Source organism: Balaenoptera physalus (genome assembly GCF_965194825.1).
Source record: "Balaenoptera physalus genome assembly, chromosome: 13".
In the NCBI taxonomy this organism is placed as follows: domain Eukaryota; kingdom Metazoa; phylum Chordata; class Mammalia; order Artiodactyla; family Balaenopteridae; genus Balaenoptera; species Balaenoptera physalus.
Genome location: NC_138892.1, coordinates 84,666,944 through 84,689,701, shown reverse-complemented (window position 1 = coordinate 84,689,701; position 22,758 = coordinate 84,666,944). Strand labels below are relative to the sequence as shown.

Here is a 22,758-nt window from a genome sequence, read left to right as displayed (position 1 = left end):
CCTCCCCAATATGGTTATATTATAATTTTGGTGCAGTTAGTTATTCATTGTTTACATTATTATGACCATGCCAATACTATTCACAGCTGAAAAATATAGTATATAATGTTTACTTTTCCTGTCCAACACATTATTTTCTCACTGTTTTCTTTTGGTTAATTTTCTAATCACTAATTCAAGCCTAAATTTTCCCCCAGTTTAATATTACTCTTATGACGGTAAAACAGAGACAGTCTATTAATTTCATTTCCTTGAATACATTTCCCAGGAGCTTTCTGCTCTGCTCCAATTTAGACTGGTTGCTCTCTCTTCTTGTTACATAGATGTCTTGGGAACTCACTTGATTTTTTCTGGGAGAATTCCCTTTGCCTTTCACTTGAGTTGGATTTCCTTTTTCCTAATCCTATGTCTTCCTCAAGTCTTATTCCTTTGGTTTACTCCATAGAGTGTTTGGGAATTTTTTTTGAGACTTTGCTGGTGTGAATATGCCTTATGCCTCCCTCAACTTGATTATTTGTTGGTTTGGCTGATTATAAAGTTCTGTGCTGTAGAATTTCCCTCACAATTTTAGAAGCATTGCTTCATTGTTTTTTGCCTTCCAGTGATACTCTTGTTAAGTCTAATGCCATTACATATATTCTTTATCCTTTGTATAAAACCTATTTTATCTCTTTAGAAGCTTGTAGGATCTTCTCTTTTTCTCTACTGTGACTTAGTGTGGGTTTTTACTTCTATTTTCTTAGATACATGAGGAACCATTAAATCTGTAAATTGTATACTTTAGTTTTAGAAAATTTCTTTTATTATTATTTTGTTGATGATTTCTTATCTTTTGTTTTCTCTGTTCTGTCTTTCTAGATCCTAATAATTAAATATTACATATTCTAGACTGGATCTTGTAATTTTCTTATATTTTTACTCTGATTTTCCATTTCTTTTTCTTTTATACTCTTCTTTTTAAAGGAGATTTTCTCAGCTCTATTACCCAACCTGAAGTTTTTCATTTCTTTAATCATTTTTAATTTCAAGACCTTGGTCTTGTTTTACACCCTCCCCCCCCCCAAAAAAAATTAAAGCTTCTTGTTCTTATTTCATGAATGCCCTGTCTTCTGTTCTCAACTCTCTGAAGGTATTAGTTATAGTTTTTATTTTTTAGAAAAATTTCTCTCCTATGTAGTCTTTGTTTATTCCATTTTTTTGGTCTCTATTTTTCATATTAGATACTTTCTTCATATCTTTGATTGTCCTTGGCAGTCTGCTCATCTGTAAGAGTGAGATACTAATAATAAAGTAGCATACACTTACATAATGATTAAAGTGTGTCAGACATTGTTCTAAGTGCTTCATCTATTTTAACTTATTTAATCCTCATAATGACTGTAGGAATTGGTTACCATTGTTATTATTCCTTTCTGACAGATGAGGAAACTGAGTCATAAAATGTTAAACAACTTGCACAGTGTAACACGGTAGGTAAGTGGCAGAGCTAGGATTTGAATCCAGGCAGCCTGACTCCATAGTCCCTTCTTTTAACCATTATACTTACTTTGTCTCTTATTGAAATAAGGAGCAAATTGGAAATTCTGTGTGTGTGGGTAGGGTTTGTCAAAGTAGTGTTACCTGAGTGAGCTGTTTCTTTGTGGAACTTCTGATGAGGTTCTTTTTCATGGGTTGATTAGATTCACTAGAGAAGAATCTTCTAATTTGCTGTTCAGAGGTTGAAGCCTGGCAAGTGGCAGTTTGGTTGCCAAGTGGTGAAAGAAGACTGAGGAATGCGTCTCAAAATTTAATACAACTTTGACTTAGTCACCTGTCTCTGGTCTTCCAATCCAGAGATTCTTGGTTTTACCCTGTCCAAGGAATAAACCTTCAGTTTTCTTCTGTGATGAGGAATTGTAAATTACCCAGTTGTGCAGATTCTGGGAGGGGATCTTGGAATATATCTGACTGTGACTCTTATTTTGAGTCTCATCTTTACCCAACTTTCGGTGCTGACCATTCTTGAGCCTTCTGTGGTTTCTGTGATGTAAACGTGATTGATTCTCATTTTCCCCACTGGTAGTGTAAGGTTCATCTTCCTTGTATTTGCTTTCAGTTTTTTTTTTTTTTTTTTTTTGCAGTGTTTTCATTTTACCTACTCTTTGACCCTGTGTTTATGTGAAAGCAAACAATCAAATCTTTGCTTGCTATCTTTTAGGAAAAGACTTGAATAAGATGGGTGTTCTTAATGTGCCATTTAAAATTCTCTGCTAAGCCTCTTGAAATAAATCTCAAATGTCTCCTTTTACCTGAAGCATTTCATGGTGCTCCAACTAGACATATCACCTTCTGAAAATCTTTTTCTCCCTCCTTGGATTTTTTTTCTTCTTTCGTTAAGACCCTTTTATATTTCATGTTATATTTGCATGCTTTTCTTGCACACTGCCCTCCCCTCCACACCAGGCCGTAACTCCTTGAGGACCTTGAGTGATCTCTTCTATAGAGTTGCTTAATAAAAATGTTACATTAAGTGTTGTGTATATGTTTTTCTTGGGAAATATCAGCAATATATTGAATACTGAGGATAGTTAAGGAGGGAATTAATATAATAGTGCAACAGAAGAGATTAAATTCAGATGTAAAGAAGCCTGAGAATTGTTAACCCTAGATATTATGAAATCTTTCAACATAACAAAGTATACATCTCACCCCCTGCCATGACACAAAAGAACGAACTGCATGATCTGTCAATTTTTTGGCCAGGCTTATGATTCTATAACTTAGATGACAGATATATTTGGCATTGCTATATTATATTTGCAGTTTAATGGGATAATGTTAAATGCTAGAAATCTTCTAAAAGGTTTACAAATGCACGGTAGATAAAACAGTGTGCTCAATGTACTGGACTAGCTAAATCCTTAAAGAAGCCCACATTTGTAATATTTCCTTTTAAAAACTAATTTTTAGTTTTTGTATTTTGTAAAATTGATTTTTACAAATCAGTGTTGTTAATTTTGCTTCCTCCTGCTCTTTAAAATGTTCAGAAGGAAACAGAAACTATTTCAGAATTTGAAACTAAATTATTCAGAGAAAGGCTATTGCTTTAAAATAATAATGTTTATTTCTCTAGTACTGTATTTTAAGAAACTCAGGACACATTTGTCTTTTAAAATATATTAATATTTCTTTGAAAATAAAGTAGAGGAAGACTAATCTGCATTTTAATATGTAATAGTTGCTGGGGTATATTAAGCATCCATGGTCACTAATACGTTCTTTTGTAGAGCTAAATCAGTACTTAGGAAACTGATGGTATTTGGTTCATTACCACAGGCAAACAAGCTGAAATGATTGTTAGGCATGGGTATTTGTTTTTGTTTTCAAATTTTCTGGCACCTTACAGATAACTTATTGGGATATGACTTACAAAAACACACATAGAAGCATTACTCTAAAAATTCCATTATTTTGAAACCATGTTATTTGGGTACAGTGTTTGTAGATGCTAAAAATATCTTTTAATTGTCTCCTGAGATTCGTGGGACACATGTGGAACACACAAACTTGGTGTTTATAGTTTGACTCGGTTAATTCTCAGTATCTATATCACTCTTCTTTCATAATTTCTTCGTGAAAAATGTAATCACATACAGATTTCTATTCGCTTGCAACACAGAATTAATGTGAATTCCATTTCAAACTAACCACCATCAAAAGTTTCTGAAAGTCTGGTTTATATTTTTTAAGTGTATGTGGATGAGTTGCTTAGCTTTGATTTTTGGAGAAGTACATCTTTTAAAAATTTTTCAACAGATTGTTAAATTGTGGGTAATGGTGACAGTACTGGTGTCATATTCTGATTAATTTAATGTAGTCCCTTTTTATAATGTGTTTCTGTCTACATATTCCTTATAGTGTCATTACCTACTGAGTTTCTGTGAAAATAAATTTTCTTTGCCTATTAAAACAAAGCAATCCTTGAGATTGTTTTTTACTGTTTATTTTTCTTTGACTATCTTTGAGTTTTAGGTTTGAAGGCATTAGTATTAATTTTAGTGACAAGGCAAAGCATGGCTGTAGATAACTACTGCTTTATAACTCAAAGCAAAATGCCTTAGAAAATACCTTTAGAATTAGAGCTTAGCATATGATTTAATTTGCTTAGCTGTTTTTTTTTTTTTTTTTTTTTTAAGTTGGAGAAGATTGTTTTTCTGTAATTAAGTCCATTTAGTATTACTGGGTCAAGAACACTATAATTAATATTTGAATATGTTCACTTTTGAAAGATAGAAAAGGAAACCAGTTATTGAACAGAGTATTACTTCACAATTTACTGTGAATTTATTTTTTGTTTTACTGTATATCACCTACCTATTACTCATTTTACCTTTCCAGGTTTTTTAGTTCTTTCACTGTTTATTAGATAAAAGCATCTCCTTCTTATTCTTTCTTTCTTTCTTTTTCTTTTTTTTTTAAAAGCCCAGGCACTCATGGTTTTATCCTTTTATTTTTATGATGTGCATTAGGACAAAATAAAGCATGTATTATCCCACTGCTTGTGTCTCTTACATACTTTAAGGGTAAAGAAGAGAAGTATTCTGGATATTTGCTTGTGTTTTTCTCTTTCCTGGTCTCCATGAATACATGACTTGATTTATCTTGATCAGCCTAGTAACTTGCTCCACATTTTTCCAAAAGTGCAAAGCAGTTTCAGCTAAAAATACACATATCAAAATGCTCCAGAAGTCGTGGCCACAGCTCAAAAATGCTGATCAATTTTGAAAATCTAAATCAACCTCGGCCATGAAACCGAGGGAAGAACCTTTGTGGTGTGGGACAGATTTCCAAAAATTCACCACAGTCCTGTTCTTAACTGGAGTTTGTGCTGATGTTGCCAGACAACTGAGGAATAGATGCAAAAAGCAGGAAGCATTATTGAATTGAGCCCTAGTGCCAGTTTGGGAAAAGCAAATTAAAATGTAAAAGAATATTTTTCCACTCCTGGCGTCTCAACATAAAATGGCAAAATACATGGTTGCTGAAAAAGTCACAGGAATTGTTAATTTTGCCAGAATGGCTAATTTTGCCAAAAAACCTCAGTCTTTTTGTGTTAAAAATACATATGCATATAGTTAAAGTACATTTTTTAACCCAAATGAAATAGTTTTAATTTATAAATAAAAAAAAAAGTCAAAATGTATATATACCTTTAAGTGAGAGAAGTGTTTTGACATAAATGACTGTGTGTGTGGGCTTGTTTCAATGTCTTCTGTTTTTCAGGTGCACTTAAAGAATGGATGATGATGATTTTGGTGGTTTTGAGGTATGTGCTGTTATTTACCTTACTTTGCTTATGTAATTGTTTTAATTTTGTGGGATTATAACAGAGTATACTAAATGTATTATTTATCATTGGTGTTCATGATTCTTTCTTGATCATTTTGAATATAACTCTGGAATAAAAAAATGAAATCAAGAAAAATTAAAATATATTCCCTCTGAAAGTTAAAACTGATTTATTGTTATTGAACACTTGGTCATGACCATAAGAATGGTTTAAATTGAGGTAGTTAAGTACTACTAGTGGAAGCAGTAAAGAAGAAGTTTGAGAAATTGTCTGCAGATGATTTTGCTGGGATACATGTCTATTAGGAAATACTTGTGAGATGAGGGATGAGTATTGAAGATCTGTCACATATTTTCATGCTTACACCTGTAATGAGTTGATTTAGTATATTAAGTACACGGCCTTTTGGTGGCTTATAGAGCTAATTAGTATGTTTGCGCTGTTGGATTATTCTCTTAGGTTTTAGTTGGATGCTTTGTAAGGAAATTGTTAGCTGAAGAAGCACTGTCTTTTCCTTAATCCTTTTCAGTGTGTGTTCATTTTATTGAAATATTTTGTAACCCAGTTATTTTTATGGAGCCAGTATAGTCTTGCAGGAAAGTCTCTGGATTAGGAGTCAGGATGCCTGAGCTCAAGTCCTGGAACTACCATCAAGTGAGCTCTGTGATTTTTGCTTTTTTTTTTTCTAAGAAAGACCTTTACCTAATTTGGAACTTGGTGAAAAGGAGATTGTTAGAGATAGGGACTGTAATTAATGATGTTAATAAGAGAAATGAGATATTAAGTATATATCCAGTGCTCTGAATGTCATGAAAGAATAGTGTGCATTTAGGTTAGGATCATTTTCTCTTCTGTTGATCTTTAATAGCTGTTAATATGGAGATATTTAGAATATGAACTTACCTGTTTTCTTCATTTCATCTAACACTGTGTTTTGTTTAGCACATTTGTATATTTCCTGTATTTGCTTTAGTATTTTGGGTTTTGTTGGGTGACTGAATCTTATTTATGTTACTGAATCTTATTATGTTACTTGATTTATTATATCAGAGAAAAAAGAGTAGTGTTCCTTAGAGTAACAGTTATACTTCAATGTATATCAGTGGATCTATTCCTTTTAATATTATATAGGTACAAAGTTAACCAGCCATTCCAATTTAATTATAGTTGTTAGGGTTCTTTCTTTCTGCATCCTGTTATAGAAATATGGAAGGTCTCTATCCTTGGGTATATAAACCATGTTTATTTGTCATAGTTTGTGGAGAGTAGCTACTGTATTCTACGTCACTTAGCTCCTGTGGCAGATTGCCCTAATTGACTTCTCCTTGGCTGACAACTCAATGCAGAATCCAAATAGAAATTCTGGCTCTTTTTTTCAATGATAATTTTGCTGTGACCTGAACACTTAAGAGAGAGGAAACTCTGCACTCTTACCCACAAACTCAGCATTCAGTAATTGACTGCCTCATAGTTTTAAAACTGTTTAATAGAAGGCTTTAATTTAAATGTCAGCTTTAGGAATTCTCTAAATGTTGAATGCTAGTAAGTTCAGCTGGTAGATTATTCAAGGATATGGATGAACCCTATTTCTTTAGATTGATCTCTTTTTGGTCTTGTGATAATTAATGAAAAAGATTTAGTCTCTAGACTTTTGAAGAAAAATGGTGTATTTTTCTTATTTACATAGGTAAACGCTGTGGTAGTTAGTTTAGAATACTTAAAGTTCACAAATGAAAATGTGATTAAGGATATATGAAATTAAATTTCATTGGCAGGAGATATACTTGAGAAAGGAAGGAAGAGTTTTACTCAAAGATATAGAGCACAAACACTGGGGGTAGTGACTAGTAGTGGGGGGTGGTAGCACTGAAGACTGAAAAGCAATTGAGTATTCAGAGGAAATTTGAAAATGTGTGGGGTATTACAGAGAATTACATTTGCAGAATTGGGAGGCTTGATTGCTTAAATAGCATTTATACTTTTCAGATTTTCTAAAATAATTTTGCCTTTGTTTTATAGGCTGCAGAGATTTTTGCTGGTGGAAATGGTGAAACCCAAACTACATCTCCTGCCATTCCTTGGGCTGCTTTTCCTACAGGTACTACTATAGAGTAACTAGGAATATTTTTTTCTTATTCAACGTTTTTGTTTTGCTTTCTTTTGAAAGCCCCTTTCCTACCTTTGCACTTTGCCTTCTTTGATCTGAAAAATGGAATGACCCAAATTTAACATAGTTTTTTTCCATAACAAATTATGGATTGCGTAACAAATTCTGCAATGGTGGCTTGAGGCATGATTCCAAAAATGATATCATGAACATTAAATAAAATTAAAGTACAATTGACATTTCCAAATTTGTCTTTGTTTTAGGAAGGTGAGGTGCCAACTAATTTTTTTAGAGTGTCCATTTCATTAATTAAAGACTCCTTCTTCTTAATATTCGAAAAATATTATAAAACTGATTTGTCATCCCCAACAGTATTTAAATTTAGAAGTTTTTCTACAGGAAAATCATTCAAAAGTATTAAGAATTAAGCCATCCAGGAAATTAAATACAAAAATAAATTCCATTATTGCGAGGTATTTTATGGAAGACCTAATGTTCAGTATTAATATAATTCTGTCTAAATAATACTTTGCGTTTTCTTTTTGTTCTGCCAAATCATTGTATAGTCAGGAGTCGAAGATGAAAATATCATTCTTCAACAGCTCTGCCTCATCTTAGATTATTAGAGTTATTCATTCTACAAATATTTTTCCAACACTTATTATGCATGAGATACTGTGCGGACATGTCCTTTACTTCAAGGGCAGGCACATACATATTTGTAATATGAAGCAGATTTGTGATTTGGGCAGAATGATGATTTCGTCATCCATTCGTTTAGCAAATGTTACTTCATGCCTGGTATGAGTCAAGTACTGTCCTTGAAGCTGCGTATATATCATTGCTCTGGGCTTTGAAGGATGCATATAATTTCAATAGGCAGAGATTGGAATGGGGAAAGATTCTGAAGGGAGAAAAATGCTTGGAATAAAGGTGTAGATGTGGGAAAGAGGATGGCACCATTAGGATGCCCATTCTTTTTGAAGGCTTTGTATGTGTTGTTTCCTTTGCCAAGAATTGCTCACCTTGCTTCCCACTGCCACTATCTTCCACTCCCTTATCATATAAACTCGTGTTTGTTTTATGTGTCGTTTCTTACTTTAATGTTTCTTTTTCTGGGAAGCCTTCCCAGAGAACCTTCTCACATCTATGTGCACCTATTTTCTGGCTTTCATGTTAGACTGTAAGTTTTGTAAGGTACTATGTCTGTTTTTCCTATTGTTATGTCTTAAATGCCGAACATAGTGCCTGGCTTATAGTTGGCCCTCAGTAAATTTTGTAGAAAGAATAAAGAAAAAACGAATTAATGAATGAATGAGTGAATCAGTAACTGAATAAATGACTAGACTAGGGTGACAATGGGAGTGGATAGGAAGGTTTAGGATTTTCAGTGTGCTATTATGTTTTGTTTACTGTAGGTAGGGCAACTACATTATTCCTGTCATACAGATGATGAAATGACAGTTTATAAAAAGTTTTGGAGCTTGATACAGATAACTCTGTTTAGGAGTGAAAGTTATACTTTCAGATTCTATCTCAGTTTATTTTCAATAACTCTGTTTTTTGAAAAAAGCATCAGCAGGACTATCTGACTGACTGGCTGTGAGGGTGAAGGAGGAGTCAAAACTGATTTTTAATGTTACAAGCCTCGGTTCTGGAAGGTTGGTATTACCATGAACAGAAATAGAGAATTTAAAAGAGTTGGTTTGGGGCAGTATGAGGCCTTAATGAATTTGTCTTAGACATGACTATTTAAAGTACCTAGAGTTCAGAGAAAGGTGGGCTGGACTTCTCTGTTTGGGAGTTTTTCCATTGATATGACAGTTGAAGTTGTAGGAGATCACTGGGGGAAACAACATGTAGAGATAATAGCCTTAAGTAGAGGAATTTGGATGTCCATAGTTAGAGAACAGGAGGAAGAAAAAGAGACCAGAGACTTGAGAGATAAGGAGAGTAGGGGCTACTGCAACACAGACATAAGGAGTAGAACATTTCAAAGAAGGCATGGTCGCTGATGTCAAAGGCTGTAGGGAGGTCAGTGAGATTTGAGACTGAGAAAAACCCACAGACAGTCCTAAATGTCCTTGAAGGAAATGGTTTCAGCAGAGTAGAAGTTGAAGCCAGATTGGACTTCTTTACTTTGCATGAAAGCAGGAGGAGTGTTTGTTTTCCTATAGTTATTGTGGCAGTGTATTAAAGAATTGTATATTGTGAGCAACTTATTATTATATGTCACATCTCTATATATCTGTATATTTGTAGGTCAAGTCCTCAAAGCCTAATGAACTAGAATTAAAGAATAACCCCTCTAGTGTACACACACACACACACACACACACACACACACACACACACACACACACACATTGTCTCTTCCTCACTGGAAAAAATCAGACCTGAAGAAAGTACTCTTTTTGGATTTCCTCAGTGACTTGCAGAAGTGAAGGAAAACAGATCTGGCCAAGAGCTGAAGTTAATGGCATGTTAGGTGTTTGCTCAGCGAAAGCAATCTTTCTCCTTTGTTGAATATAGTTTGTCTTCCTCTGGCTGCTGGATTCTGCCTCTGATTCCGGTATTTTGAAATTGTTTAGATAAGAGTGATGTGAACAAGCTGATTAGTGTAACAATTTAATCATTTCCGCACTAAATCCAGAAAAGACAGGAACTCTTTAAGAGATCTAAAGCAGATTCTTTCCAGTTTAAGAAGACTAGTATTCTCCTTTTGTCTGTTTTTCTACCTATACTCTAGCTGTCTATAATCTATATGAAAAATACTTTTAAGAGATGACTATTAGCCAAATTTTACCACAGCATAAAATCCAAGAAGATTATTCAGAAACATTTGGTTTAAATTTTTAAAGTGCTTTGGGGAGAATACAAATGTTCATTCTTGGGGTTAGGATAAATGATTGTGTTAAGTACGGAGTGTAGTGGCTTAGTGTGCCTAGTGATTATCCTGCTTTAGGGCTGGTGGTTAGTTGGAGGATGATTTCATAATAGCAACTGGGATAATTTGTCTCTCAGAATGTCTGTTTTTAGCGTTCAATACTGTTAAAGAATTGAGGTACCTTGGGACGTGCATTTTTCTGTAATATTAGCATCATTTATGTAGTGGGAACTTTTAAAATACCAGATTATTTGCAATGCTGATAATAAAATTAAAAAATTGCCAGTCAGAATAAGTGAAATGCTCATGTTGGTTCTTTACACAAATTATTGTCTCTAGGCCCCGCCCTCATCAGAGGTGTGGCATCTAACTTATGTATCTCTACACTTCCTTTATCAAAGGAGTTGGAGAATGTAAGTGATGAATGAATATGAAATTATGAATCTCCTTTTTTCCTCTTTCCTTTACTCTCAATAAAAGTGTGATGATTATTATTTCATTTCAGTGAAAGCTACTCGATGAGAAGAATTGCCTCAATCATTTTCCTCCCTATTTCGTAGCCTTACCCTCTAGCTTGTCTCCATGGCTGTTGTTTGAAGCCTGTGAGCCAAACTGTGATCTACATTGTTTCTAGATGATGTCTGTTCCTATCTGTTTGCCATTGCTTCTGGTTGTCACACCTTCCTTCAACTCCAGTCTGCTTACTTGAGTCTTATTTTTTCTTTTAAGAAAAAACATAGTGTTTTCACTGTTTGTTCCATATCTCATAATTGCTCCTTCTTCTGAGCTACTGTATCATTTTTTTCTGCACCATTTGCTTGGCACTTAGCTTATGCCAATTTGTATTTTTTAAAAATTGTGGTAAAATACATATAACATAAAATTTACCATATTAATTAGTTCTTTATTAATTAATTTTTTTATTGGAGTATAGTTTATTTACAATGTTATATTAGTCTCTGCTGTACAGCAAAGTGAGTCAGTTATACATATACACATATCCTCTTTTTTAGATTCTTTTCCCATATAAGTCATTACACAGTATTGAATAGAGTTCCCTGTGCTATACAGTAGGTTCGTATTAGTTATCTATTTTATATATGATAGAGTATTTTATATATAGTATGTAAATATATGTATTATATGTATAGTATTTTATATATAGTCAATCCCAATCTCCCATTTATCCTGCCCCCCCACCATATTAATCAGTTTTAAGTGTACAATTCAGTATTTTTAATTATATTCACATTGTTGTGCAACTAATCTCTAGAACATTTTCATTTGTAAAACTGAAACTCTATAGCCATTAAACAATAACTATCCAATTCCCCCTCCCCCTGTCCCTGGCAACTATCATTCTACTTTCTACCTCTATGAATTTGACTACTCTGGATATCTCATATGAATAGAATCATCCAGTATTTTTCTTTTTGTGATTGGTTTATTTTACTTAGCATGATATTCTCAAGGTTCATCCATGTTGTAGCATGTGTCAGAATTTCCTGCCTTTCCTAGCCTGAATAATATTGTATGTACAGACCACATTTTGTTTATCTGTTCATTCATCCGTGGACACTTGGGTTGCTTCCTTTGGCCACTGTAAATAATGCTGCTATGAACATTGGTGTACTAATTTGTATTTTTAAAGATATGATTTTATCAGTATGACTTCCATCTCTGCATGTCTACTTTAGTCTAAGCCTTGGAGGGCAGAGACCATGTTTTAAACCTTTTTGAATCACAAGTACCTAGTATAGCATTGTGCCTTGCTAATCAGTAATTGTTTCTTGATAATTAATAGAGCAGATTTACTTTCAAGTAACTCTTTTTGCTTATTTTAATCTTTTGAGGGTATTTAAATAGTTTTTTAATCACAAGTTAGAGGAAGGCAAACTTAAGCTTTCTTTAAAAATTATAGTAATCTTGGAAATCTTAGATAATTATTCAAAGATGGCTAAGAAGCTATTTTCTCTAGGGCTCAGTTAACTTTCCTGGTCATTCCCAATTCAGACAAATAACCTGAGGATAATGGTTAGTAAGAGTAGTCACAGATTCTCAGAAAGAGAGAACAGCTATTTTGCTATATTTTTCTAATTTTTTCCCTGGTCCTACAGTGTGTCGGCAGATAACAGTAGAGGACAGCAGAGTTTAGACTAAATTTTAGTTCAAAATATTAGGAGTCTAGAAGCAGCAATAATAGTATCCAGTTCTTTTATCTCCTTTTTAAAATATTATTCTTCTAAACACTTTTCCCAAAGAAAAATCATTCCAGATTTTGCATAGCATAAGATATCAGGAAGTTTTTGAATTTGCTTCTCATAGAACTATTTTTTAGAAAAAAAATTTTTTTTGGCCAAGAAGTCTCTTGTTTTTTCAAAATCATTCTCAAACAATTAACTATCTTTTGTAAATTTTTATAAAACTGGTAATACTTTGCCTTTTAGGAAACTAACTTTTTGAAATGAATGTCTATCTTCTGATCTACACGTGTTTATGTACATACAAATGCAAATGTATATATATATATAGCAGAATGTAGACATAAATAGATAGATAGATATTCTCATTTCTTCCTTTTTCTCCACTTTTACCTTCCAGTGCAAGTTATCTTTCCTACCATACCCTTTTGAAGGAAGGACTCTATCTTTACTTGACCTTAAAAGTTCTAAGAACATTAGACTGTTAGTCTTAGTTTGGCTTTAGTACATTTTTGATTATGTTTTCTGATTGCAGCAGACCCAAAGTTTCAGCATCCATGATATTTATTTAAATTAATTATTTAGCTTGTTTGTTCATTCATTCACTAATTCACTCATTTATCACATGTTTGAAAATATACTGTGTATCAGACACTAAGTGCCATGTGCTGTGGACCAACTTATGCCACTTTTGTGATACCGTATGAAACGTGTCATCTCAAATGACAAGGTGTCTCATGAAATGTAATGTTAATACTAGCAAGTGCTTTTATCAATAACTTTAGTTTCAAATCTGTGATAGAGGTTGCATGAAAAGTATATTAGGTCAGAAAGTGTTGTCATGTTGCCATTGTATACAGTGTGGGTGGTGCTGTTTTAGAGGCAAATGACTGTTCACTTTTTACTTTAAACTGTATAAATATAAATTGCCTAGAAGGCGAGGTGGGAGGCAAAACCTTGAATACTGTCCTTTCCAATATGTTTCTAAGTTCCTTGCAGCATTACACAGACCACATTAGACTGCATTGACCATCAAAGGGAAAAACAAGTGATCCAGATAGATACTTTAATCCAAATTAGCTCCTTCAAAACAGCTTATATAGAGGGCAAACTAAACTGTCTTTTCACAAGCTGACCCTTTAGAAGGAATAATGGGAACTGGACCAGCAGATGTTGAACCAAATAACTTAGATGTGGTTCACTTTGCATCTGGAGCTATTTGCATACAAAGCCAACAGGAAAGTTCAAACATTTTTCTCAAGACATTGGCAGAGAGAAACCTGGAAGACAGATGCCTTTTTGATTTCATGGTTCAGTTTTTCCATTCTCCATTCTCCTGGCCAGGAAAACCTAGGACAACAAACCGGCCATTTTATTAATATCCCATTACTCTCCTTGCTAACCCTGTTTTTCCAGTAGAATCTGTTACACATCTATAAGAGCTCAGAACCTGAGTCCACACATTTTTGTTTGAGAAAAAATTGTGATTTTTTTTTTTCAGATTAATCTGTGGTTTTGTACATAGGGGTAGTAAACATTAACTGAATTCATTGGTCTGATCTATATTTGAAGTAAAATTTGAAGGTGACTTACTCCATATTCACATACTATATTATAATAGGCAGTATAGGTAATGTTTGAGAACTTTTGTCGCTTCTACTTTGTATCCACATTGGACATTTTTTGCCGGGACATAAACTGGATTTCCATTGTAGTCTAATAATTCTGTAATATTATCACACTGGGTATTTGAATGGAAGATTGCCAGATAGCTTCTTTTTGCTGCTTCTTGTATTTTTTTCTAACTTCCCAGATTTTTAACTCACCTTTATTTTTTCTGTAGCCAGTTTTTATAAATGATGACTAAGATGGTAACTTCTATAAAGCTGTGAGTTATGGCTGTACATGTAAGCATCAGTCCTTATGTGGGTTTTCAGTAATTTATGACAATTTCTGTCTTCATTAATGCATATAATAGGAAATATATTAGTGATATTTATTATGACTTTGAAGATTAGGTTTGTAATGTGGTTTAGAATCAAATATCTCTGACTATGGAATGAGGAGTTCTGGTTTTTGCCTTCAACTAACTGTGTAACTTCTCTGAAACTCAATTATTTAATCTATAAATTGAAGGGCTAGACGATATCTAAGCGTTCTTCCAGATTTTGAGTTCCAAGTTTATTTGTAGATTTTTTTCTGATTACAATGTCTGTAATATGAGTAGCTTCCACTAGGTGAATCATGGTACCTCATTTTAACTGAATGGTCAAACTGACAGTACTAATCTAATAAATTACATTTAGTCTAAAAACATAGCTGTAAACATAGAACACAAATGTTACTGTGAAGAACTGTAGTACTGAAGAGAAACTTGGTCCTTTTCTATGTATTTTAATTATTATCAATTACTGTTTAAATTCATTTTTTTCTGGTGTTTTATGGTACAGTCTTTATCTCTTTTATCTGATTCTGAACTTGCTTATTAAAAAGACAATGGTTTGATTTTTAGAATATTATAGAATACATGTACAAATTTTTTAAATAGAGCTTTGTAGAGATTTTTGCACATTATTAAAAATGACGAAGTGTTGGCCGTGAATCTTTTTTCTATAAGATGAAGGTAGTGCTCTGATTCTTGATGATCACAGTGCTGAGTTAGCCAACACCACCACCACCACCAAAAACTTAGGCTCTGTCTTGCTCAGTAACAGTATAAGTCATTGTCAAATGTTCTTATAACAATACATAAATTTCTATATAACTGTCCTTCTGAATTATGCTTCTTTGGCCTCAGAAAATATACTTTTTATTGTTCCTGACAGACAGGCAGACATACTCACATGTAGTACAAAAGGCATGAAAGAAAAGGGAAATAATATTAAAGGTATACAGTGAACATCTCTCTTTTATCCTAGTCCCCTAGTCCTACTCCCCTGATAAAACTTGTTTTCATTTTCTTTTGTAACCCTCCAGATTTCTTCCAGGCATATAAAAATGTGAATGTATCCTCCTCTTCTTTTTACACAAATCATAGTATACTGTATATACATGCTAACGCCTCTTGCTTTTTCCCCACGCTAGTAGATGTTGCTATAGGAGTACTTCTAGATCTTCCAGATTCATTTTACTGGTTGCATAGCACTCTTTTGCATGGATGTACCATTATTCATGTAACCAGTTATTTTACTCCCGGTTTTTTGCTGTTACAAGTAACCCTACAGGGAATATTTTTGTGTGTATTTTCCGTGAAGCTATTTTAATTTAGATGATAATATTATATTGTTCCTGTGACTTAATGGAAAGATCAGTTAAAATTAACAAATAGTTCATTTATTAATTTTACTAAAATGAGCACAGGACAAACATGTTCTCTAAATAATGTCAAATTTTATATTTATATGGTCACACATAAGACAATGTTGGCCACATTGAAGGTGATGCTAATTTTATGAGTATGTTGAAAATAAAATCTTTAGCTGACTATGAGCAAATTAGCATGGTAGGTTGAAATACTCTTTAGTTGTCATATTGTATTTTTTAATGTGTCAAATAATGTTTATTGCAGCATTGTTTATAATAGCCTAAACTAGAAACAACCCAAATGTCAATCAAAAGTAGAAAGTTTAATATTTTGGGGTATATTTATATAATAGAATACCATACACCTGGAAAATTAACAAACTACCACTGCACATAAAAACATGAAGGAATCTCATGAACATATATACTGTTCTCACAATATCTTTAAAGGATCAGTAAGAGGTCTCAGTTGACAAACTGTTCTGTAATTCAGATCCTAGTGCTAAAATCTGATGTCTAGAGTGTCAGCCTCCCTTTGGAGTCATGGAATTCTTGTTCTTCACGAGGATGAGGGCTCCGTGTTTTGGTCAGAGAGCTAGGCTTAAGACCAGTTCATAGTGAGCCCCATGTCTGAATCTGCCAAAGGGCAGAAGTCATCATCACCCTGTTTGTTCACTCAGGATGGCATGGGGTAAAGAGTGGGAAGTAGACTTTAGATCAGGGAACTGTGGATGAATGGTGCAGTATGTGACTAGGAAAAATTTCTGACTTAAATTCTCTGAATGGAGGTCAGAGGCAAAGGCCAGACCTGAAGTTAACAGAGCTGCCTATGTCCCTCTCCCCCTTTACACCTTTACCTCTGAGATTCTTTTTCTAGACTCCTAGGCCTAGCTCTAGCTGGAAACAGTAAAATCTTCTACTGTGGGAATTTTCAAATGGCCAAACTGAGGATTGAGGGGCCCACGGGAACATGACACTGACAGGACAATAGGACCAGCATAACCAGAGGTTCTGACAGATGTGCCCTGCTGTACACTTGACTCGATGTCTCTGGACTGTTGTCTCTCATGGACACTATTGCTAATATGCGTACTTTGTGCTCACTCAGGTTGAGTTTTTGAGCACTTCTTCCTTCTTTCTGAAGTTTGGGTATTTGATGTTCTGGAATAGAGTCTCCAACTCTCTGTGCTATTCTATTCCATAGACGTTGCGTTTCTGGTGCTTCCTCTTTAGGGAGTACCATGATTTCCTGAGACTTTTGAATCTTCTGTTCCCTCCTTGTGGTTTTCTGATCCACAACCCACCCATGAGCAAATACTGTAGGTTCTAAGTTTAATTAAACTTGGGGATCTTTTCACTTCTCTCTGCTTCCCTAGTTACTACTCCAGTCAAAGCCACTATCATATCTTTTCTAAATGACTTCAGGAGTTTTTTCCCACTCTGAACTCTCTTAACCCCTTTCTTTAAGTGGCACCCAGAGGGCTGGGCTACAGTGAATACTTAGTAAATGTTGGCTATTTGTGGAATTTGATTTTAAAGTTTAGAAGTGTTTGGGATTTTTTCACATTTGTGGATTCCTGAATATCAAAGTATAAAACATATTATTTGACTATAATTTTAGAGATTGTAAATTTGACCTATTATTATAATGTTTCCCTGAATATTTGTATTATTCTCTACATTGAGAACTAAAGGTTGTGCCTGTTATTAGGATATTATCTTGAATAAGTCATAGAAACTCATTGCAATTAAAAAATTCTGCATGATTTGCATATCATTATTGTGCCTTATCAAAGTATTAATCCCACTCTGATTTCCACAATTAATTTATGTGATACAGCCCATATTTATTAATTTTTTCTTTCTTATTAAAGCATTGCTGAGGTGAGGATTCAATTATTTTTAATAATTTCATTGTGAAAATTTCCTTCATTTAAATTAAAATTGAAAAATCTTTTGAGGTTTGTTTTCTTGAATTGAATGTGATAAAGACTAATTTTATTGTGGACCTCCTCAGATAGATTGTTTTGGATAACGTACCTTTAATAATGGCCAAATAATTTTAGGGTAAATGAGACAGAGATTGCTTAAAGTACTTAGAAATTAGAACAGAAAGATGCTTAGGAATATATTTTAGAACTGTAAATACATAGTGCTATTTTTACCTAATCTTAATGCTATAGAAAGTTTGTCTGCCTGACATGAAGGTTTTGATTATTTTGTATCTATCACGTCTGAGGTCAGAATAAAGGAAACTGGGTAAAAGGTGATTCAGCTAATTTGGATAGAAATTTTAATTTAATTTGTCAGACATCACAGAGCTGACAAAATATTGTAATAAAATTTCACATGCAGTTTGGTTATTATGAAACCCTTTACCCAGCTAAATCAACTGTTATTTTCTTCTTCAACCATTCCCTTGACATTTATGAACATACAGCAAGTAAAACAAAAGAAAATTTTTGCTGATAGAATTGCTCATTTGTCTACTGAATAAACAGTTATTGATTTTATCAACCTGTTAGGTTCCTAAAGGGACATTCTATAGTATTTTAATCCTTGGTCTTATGATCTAAACACACATACTTTGTTTTGATGGAATGTTTGATGAAATTTAAGAATTTCATTTCTCCGAAATTTTTAAAGATAGATTAGATTCTCATTTGGTTACCAGTCATTTTGTTTGAAGTCAGGGCATGAGACTATTTACTTTCTACTTCCTTTTGGTTCCGCCCCCCCCCCCCCCCCATTCAATAAGTATTTATTGTGTACCAAGTCCAGGGGGAACAATGGAAAACAAACAGGATAGACAATGCTATGAATTTGTTAAATTAACATTTGTCAAGTAGAGCACAGGCTGCCTCATGGTGAGTTGCATTCAGCAACAGACCGCAAGAGAAACTGAAATGAAGAAGTTTATTACCCACAGGTCCTGGAGGAAGTACATGGCATGCCTTGTGGGGCCACATGAGAAGGTCAAGATAGAGTGCAGATGGAGGGTGTGAAAGAATCCAGGGTCTATGCTTTTATTAGGGTCCCAAGGTGGAGGTTTTAGGGGTTCCAGGGCTAAGTCTGGATTGGGTGGTTCATACCAAAAGACAGGGAGTAGTAAACTCCATGGGGGTCTTATCAAAGGGGTACAGAAAGAGAAGGCCCTAGGAGGCAGGGGAGACTGTTGATCACAAGGGCTGTTGGGGAAGTCATATTAAGAACTTAAATTTGCTTGTGACTCTGTGAGCTGTTATCTAGGGAGTGTACTTGCCCAAGAGGGCTAGTGGCAGTGTAAGGTCTCTGCAGGCCACTTGGCCAAACAAAATGAGTGTCGAGGTAGCAATATAGTGGAGTAGCTTAGCTAAACTCTCGACATACAAGATATCTGCCTTCATGAGTCTTGCAAGCTTGTAAGGTGCACAAAAATTAAATAATTACAGGTAATTAATTATAACTAAGATATCTTTTTTAAGGGTAGATACAGGGTATCAGGATAGTAGAAACAGAGAGTGAAGTGGACCCTGCATTATAGCTGGGAAGTATATCAGACCACTGTCTGAGTCCAAATAGGGGTCAACAGGGCCCAAAAAAAAAAAAAAAGCCTATAATAGGGAGGCAGGCTTATCTGAACGAGCTGAAAGCTTTGCAGCAGAGAAGAGGGAGATGGAGAGAACGTTTCCAAATACTAACTTTTGGGAATGCCAACATTCTTAATTTTATGTTTATTTTCTGATTTATTAAAATCTCATGATTGTTATTCTCTTTGCTCTATTTTGTTGGGTTTATTTTTGTATTTTTCCTAATTAAAAAAATTTTTTGATGCCTATCTCTTTAATTTTTTTAAATTAATTAATTAATTTATGGCTGTGTTGGGTCTTCGTTTCTGTGCGAGGGCTTTCTCCAGTTGCGGCAAGCGGGGGCCACTCTTCATTGCGGTGCGCGGGCCTCTCACTGTCGCGGCCTCTCTTGTTGCGGAGCACAGGCTTCAGACTCGCAGGCTCAGTAATTGTGGCTCACGGGCCTAGTTGCTCCGCGGCATGTGGTATCCTCCCTGGCCAGGGCTCGAACCCGTGTCCCCTGCATTGGCAGGCAGATTCTCAACCCCTGCGCCACCATGGAAGCCCCCTATCTCTTTAATTTTAACCTTTCTTTTCAAATATAAGGATTCAAGGATATAATTTTCCCTCTGATTATTACTTTAGCTGCATCGTGCCAGTTTTGATTTTTTAAAAAATATCCTCCACTTACATATATTTTCTAATTAGGAGTCTGGATTATTCCTTGAGTTATTTTAAGAGTATTTCTTAATTTCTAAGCATGGGTTTTTTCTAGTTATTGTTATTGTTTCTTGATTGCTTTGTTGCTGGAGAAAGTAGTTTAATACAAATTCTTTGTGATTTGATGAGACTTGCTCTGTGGCATAATGCTATCTGAGGATGAGCAGCATTGATATCCCCCAGGTGCTTGTTAAAAATACAGAATCTCAGGCTGCATTCCTGACCTACTGTGACAGAGTGTGTGTTTTAACAAGAGCCCCAGTTAATTAATGCTTATGAACATTAAAGTTTGAGAAGCACTGCTGCTCTGGACCTATGTAGATACTTTATTCAACAACTGCAGAGTACACTATATGATAGTTTATCTAAATATTAATTTGTAGGAATGTTGCAGTCTCTTTGTGTTGGTGGATTTATAAACTTCTTGTTGAAGCTCTAACTTTTCACTTTTTCTATTTTGAGATTCTGTAACTAGGTACATTCATATTTATATCTTTTTGGTATATTGAACTTTTTATTATTATGTAGTCATCTCTTTATATCTGTAGAATTCGTTTGTGCCCCAAATCCATTTTGTCTGATAATAAATACTGCAGCTTTATTTTGATTAGAATTCAACTGGTATTTCTTTTCCCATTCATGTTTTTCCATCTCTTTGTATACTTATGTTTTTTAGATATGTCATTCATAAAGAGCATAAAGATAGATTTTGTTTGTTTATCCAGCCTGATAGTCCTTGTCTTTGAATTGGAATATTTAGTACATTTATATTTTAATGTAATTACTGATGTACATATATATATATTTTTCCTACTATTCCAATTTTGGCTTTCTATTTGTACTGCCATTTTGTGTTTCTTTTTTACTTTTTTTGAATTGATTTTCTTGTTTCTTTTTTCTCATGCTCTACCAGTTTGGAAGTTACATACTCCGCTTCTCTTCTTTTGGTAATTTCCTTGGAAATTTTAACAAGCATTCTTAACTTATTAAAGCCTTAAACAAATGAGTATCTTTATCCTCCTCTTGAAAAGTACAAAAAACTGTGAGACATTTGAACCTCAATGATTTCTTCTTGTTATTATGCTATTTTTTTTCTAGTATTTTTTACATATATACTCAGAATCTGCATATATATTTATATATTTAATATATATTTAACTTCACAAGGCATTGTTGTTATTATTAGTGTTTTATGTAGATGAAGTATATTGGATTTGCCTGCATATTTACCATTTTTTCTTTATTTCTTCTTGTAACTTAGACTCTCCATCACAAATCATTTTCCTTATGCTTGAGGTGCATCTTTGAGAATTTTCCAGAGAGAGAGTTATTGTTGGCAAACTCTCAGTATATGCTTGTTTGAAAATGCTTGTCCCTGTCCTTGTTGGATAGTTTCACCTAGATGTTTCTGAGTTGACAGTCATTTTTTTCCTCTGCACAATGTGATTATTACTCCTCTGTCTTCTAATTTCTATAATTGTTGTTGAGAAGTTAGTTGGTTCCACTAGTTACTGCTCCTTTGAGGGTAATTGGTCTTTTCTTTCTGGCTACCTTTATGATTTACTTATTCTTTGTAATTCGTGTTTTGTAGTTTCACTGTGATGTAGCAGGTATGGATATCTTTTTATTTACCTTGCTTAGAATGTGATGGGCTTTTTGAATGTCTGGGTTGAACCCATGGATTTAAGAAGCCTGATAAGCTACAGATTCAAGAAGTGCAGCAAATCACTTCTGGAAAATTATTAGCCATTAGCTCTTTCTTTTTTTCTTCATTTAAAAAAATTTTTTTAAAAAATTTATTTATTTAATTTATTTTATTTTTGGCTGTGGTGGGTCTTCGTTGCTGCACGCGGGCTTTTCTCTAGTTGCGGAGAGCGGGGGTTACTCTTCGTTGCGGTGCGTGGGCTTCTCATTGCGGTACGTGGGCTTCTCATTGTGGTACGTGGGCTTCTCATTGCGGTGGCTTCTCTTGTTGTGGAGCATGGGCTGTAGGCCTGTGGGCTTCAGTAGTTGTGGCATGTGGGCTCAGTAGTTGTGGCTCGCGGGCTCTAGAGCACAGGCTCAGTAGTTGTGCACGGGCTTAGTTGCTCCGTGTCATGTGGGACCAGGGCTCGAACCCATGTCCCCTGCACTGGCAGGCGTATTCTTAACCACTGTGCCAGCAGTGAAGCCCTATGTCTTCCGATATTAGTTTTGTTCCATTTTCTCTTTTCTCTTCTTCTGGAACTCTAAAATTAGATAAATGATAATTTTTTTAAACTCTATCACTGTGTCTGTTAACCTCTTTTTCACATTTTGACTGTGCTGTAGTCTGATTAATTACAGATGTATTTTTCATTTCACTATGCTCTTCATCATTGTCTAAGCTGATACAAAACCTATCCATTGTTTATAATTTCAGTTTTCTTTCTTCCTTCCTTTCCCTTTCTCTTCCTTTCCTCCTTCCTTTCTTCCTTCCCTCCTCCCTCCCTCCCTTCCCTCCTCCCTCCCTCCCTCCCTTCCCTCCTTCCTCCCTCCCTCCCCTCCTTCCTTCCTCTCCTCCCTCCCTCCCTTCCTCCCTCCCTCCCCTCCCTCCTGATAGCTCCTGCTGTGTTTAAATTTCTAAAAAAGAGAATATAATGACATCCACTTTGGGTTTTGGCATATGGCTTTAGATATTTATC

General features: G+C 34.5%; 1 protein-coding gene across 26 annotated transcripts in view; it reads left to right on the top strand.

Moving 5' to 3' along the window:
* CCDC91 (coiled-coil domain containing 91) overlaps positions 1–22,758 on the top strand; it is a gene marked incomplete at its 5' end in the record, with an annotated part of 407,914 nt that overhangs the window by 83,246 nt on the left and 301,910 nt on the right. For 14 of the 26 annotated variants that reach the window (XM_082419776.1, XM_082419770.1, XM_082419793.1 and 11 more), the window contains 3 exons: positions 5,263–5,305; positions 7,349–7,427; positions 10,663–10,736. In XM_082419776.1, the coding sequence (XP_082275902.1) occupies positions 5,263–5,305; positions 7,349–7,427; positions 10,663–10,736 (196 nt within the window). Of the gene's footprint in view, positions 1–5,262; positions 5,306–7,348; positions 7,428–9,968; positions 10,009–10,662; positions 10,737–22,758 lie in introns of those variants that run through there. The other 12 variants (XM_082419788.1, XM_082419787.1, XM_082419786.1 and 9 more) reach the window with 4 other exon arrangements.